Below are 3,046 nucleotides of genomic sequence, written 5' to 3'. Positions count from 1 at the left end.
TTCAAAGAAACATTTATATATGTTTGCCAAATGACCTATTCAAAAAAATTCATAGAGGTACTATTTTTTAAGAGTCCCAAACTGCAAAAAACCTACATATTTCTCAAGTGGACAGTCAACAAATAAATTATGTCACATTTATCCAGGGGAAGATTACACACCAACAATAATAAATGAACTACAAATATTTACATTGTTGAATGTCACAATCATGATGTAAAGAAAAGCCAATTCTATAATCTTTCATATCTATAAAGATCTAAGAGAAGGAAACCAACCTTTAGGGTGACAGGTCATGAGAGTGATTAGCAACCATTGGGGATGCATAAGCGGGTATGATTTGGAGTAAGGTTAATTTCTATTTCTTAACCTGACAGTATTACCACAGGTCTGTTCATTTTGTAATAATCTGTCAAACTGGAAATTAATCATTTGAATACTTTTTAAATGAATAGTATACCTAAAAAACGTTTAAACATATTAGACCTAAAAAATAAACCAGGTAACATCTCAACTAATCTAATTCCTTCATAAACTGAGAGAGAGAGAGGCAGGGAGAGAGAAAGAGAATTATAAGAAATGAGAAAAAAAGGAAACATAGTAAATGTGTAGTAAGTGACATGAGGTCACTGAATCTGCTGGTTAACAAGGTTAGGACTGGAGTCACCAACTTATTGTGGTTTGCCCAGACTACCCCAGTCACACCCGTGGGAAGTCGCATCCTGGGACCCCATAGTCCCAGGCAATCAGGACCATTGGTCACCCAGGAAGTGAAATGATAGATGCTTTCTCAGTCCCAGATTTTGTTTCCTCCCACCTGCTTTGGTCCTGCTGTGCATATGGAAGAGAATATGCCAAACATCCTCCACCCAAGTGTCTGTGATCCAACCTGGATACACAGGTCAGGTGGGTTGCTCCAGAGAGAGATTCCTGTCACAGTCCTGAATCAGGCTTTTGTGGGCAAACAGACTTGGACTTAGGACTCAGGTGTCAATTTAACCCCATGAACATATCAGCATAATGTCCCTCACACAGGGACACTTCCCAATCTAAGCACAGCCGAATACACAAAACACATGTACTGACTCTCAGGAGGCCACGAGGGACTCTTATCATATGACCACAATATGACCAAAGCAGGAATGATTATGTGACCACCATCCTTTTATCTGAAAAAGTTTCTCTGAGTTATTCTCAACTAAGGAACACATTAAACACTTATTTCCTAAAGATTCATATCACGTAGGGAACAATTTTCTCCTTGACAATTTGTCTGTAATTAACAAAACAACATAAACAAAAACAAGGAAAGTCTTACTGATTGGTCCCAACATTGGGGGCCCAGTGTATAAAAACCCCAGAACGGAAGAAGTCCTCAGAACCTGACAAACTCACCTCTGAACAGAAACTCACCTTCTACACCTGACACCATGTGCTGCTCCTCTTGCTGCCAGCCCAGCTGCTGTGGATCCAGCTGTTGCCGGCCCAGCTGCTGCTGCCGCCCATGCTGTGTGTCCAGCTGCTGCCAGCCTTGCTGCCGCCCATGCTGTGTGTCCAGTTGCTGCCAGCCTTGTTGCCAGCCTTGCTGCCGCCCATGCTGTGTGTCCAGCTGCTGCCAGCCTTGCTGCCGCCCATGCTGTGTGTCCAGCTGCTGCCAGCCTTGCTGCAGCCCATGCTGTGGATCCAGCTGCTGCCAGCCTTGCTGCAGCCCATGCTGTGGATCCAGCTGCTGCCAGCCTTGCTGCTGTCCAACCTGGTGTCAGACCACCTGCTGTAAAACCTCCTGTTGCCGGCCTAGCTGCTGCTGTCGCCCTTGCTGTGTGTCTAGCTGCTGCCAACCATGCTGCCAGCCATGTTGCTAGTCATGCTGCCCCCATTGCTGTGGGTGCTGCTGCTGCCAGCCTTCCTGCTGCTGATCACCTCACAGAAGAAACACCTTCATACACCATCTGTTAACTGACTCGCCATGTAGGGAAAAATTCAGTTCCTAGGCCTGGCTGATAATGCGCATGCTCTACTTTAACTTCTGTGACTCGTTTGCCTGATACAAACTTGTGAATCAGCTGGATGGAGAGCAGAGGACGTCCCCAATCCTCTTCCTCCCGGGTTGGGGGATCATGTGTCAGCTTTGAGCATCCTCAGTATGGAGCTGTGGTCTCTGCTCTGACTCTGTAGTCAAGGTCTCCACCCTCTTCCTCTGTGTAACTTAGAAAACCTAATTTTATAATTGTTACATAGGTTTTCTGCAACTGCTGAAAATCTTCTCAATCCTGTTTTCTTTTCCCATGCACTCCTGGTTCCTGTAATCCTACTTTGTTCTACCACAGTCACTCTGAGTTGGCTTCCTGGTTACGGGAAGTTCTACCTCTATTTCTAATAAAGTCTGTTCATTCCACATTGTGTTTGGTTTTATTATAAATCCTGATGTAAGGATTTGCACACCTGCTGCATATCCTATGCATGATCCATTCTGAGCTTCATAAAGTCCCCCCAAAATAATTATCTCCATTCTTCATATGAGAACATCTCACTTGGTCATGTTAGATAGCTGATTTGGACAGACTCAGACCCAAGACTGTATCTTTTGCTTTACTGCTCAATGGCACTTAAGTTTCTATCTCAAGACAAATCAGAAAAAGGCCTGGACTGAGCACCAGCATGATGTTAATGTGAGTGTCTCTGACTGTGGAAGTGATATTCTCCTGTATGTATATGCACATAACACCTATTTACAAAGTTCTCCCCAAGTCAGTGTCCACATCTCAGCTACATAGTAGGGCAGCAAGGCCTGCAGTTCAGATATCTCCTGCATGAAGGATCCTTTCCTGTCTCAAGTGCTGTCCAGCCACTCACGCTTTCCTGGGTATCCAATATTTGGAAATATCCAGTGTGTCCTCATGAGGCAGAGGGTCCTCTAAAGAGATTTGTTCTTCGCTTTCACGTAAATAAAATTTCTTGGATAACCTCCATCCTCTGAGTTACCTATAGACTAGAATAAAATGGAATGAAGTCATTTCCTGCAGAACATTTTACATTCCCCAACTTC

At 44.1% G+C, this 3,046-nt stretch overlaps 1 protein-coding gene across 1 annotated transcript; it reads left to right on the top strand.

Annotated features, from left to right (window-relative positions):
• The first annotated feature begins 1,320 nt into the window (after positions 1-1,320).
• On the top strand, positions 1,321-2,652 carry LOC132218998 (keratin-associated protein 9-1-like). Its single transcript, XM_059670983.1, has one exon. The coding sequence runs from the start codon at positions 1,431-1,433 to the stop codon at positions 1,860-1,862; it is 432 nt and encodes a 143-aa protein (XP_059526966.1). The 5' UTR covers positions 1,321-1,430; the 3' UTR covers positions 1,863-2,652.
• Positions 2,653-3,046: the final 394 nt, after the last annotated feature.

This window comes from Myotis daubentonii, chromosome 16 (assembly GCF_963259705.1).
Source record: "Myotis daubentonii chromosome 16, mMyoDau2.1, whole genome shotgun sequence".
In the NCBI taxonomy this organism is placed as follows: domain Eukaryota; kingdom Metazoa; phylum Chordata; class Mammalia; order Chiroptera; family Vespertilionidae; genus Myotis; species Myotis daubentonii.
The sequence above is the reverse complement of the archived record's forward strand: the minus strand, read 5'-3'. Positions and strand labels throughout refer to the sequence as shown.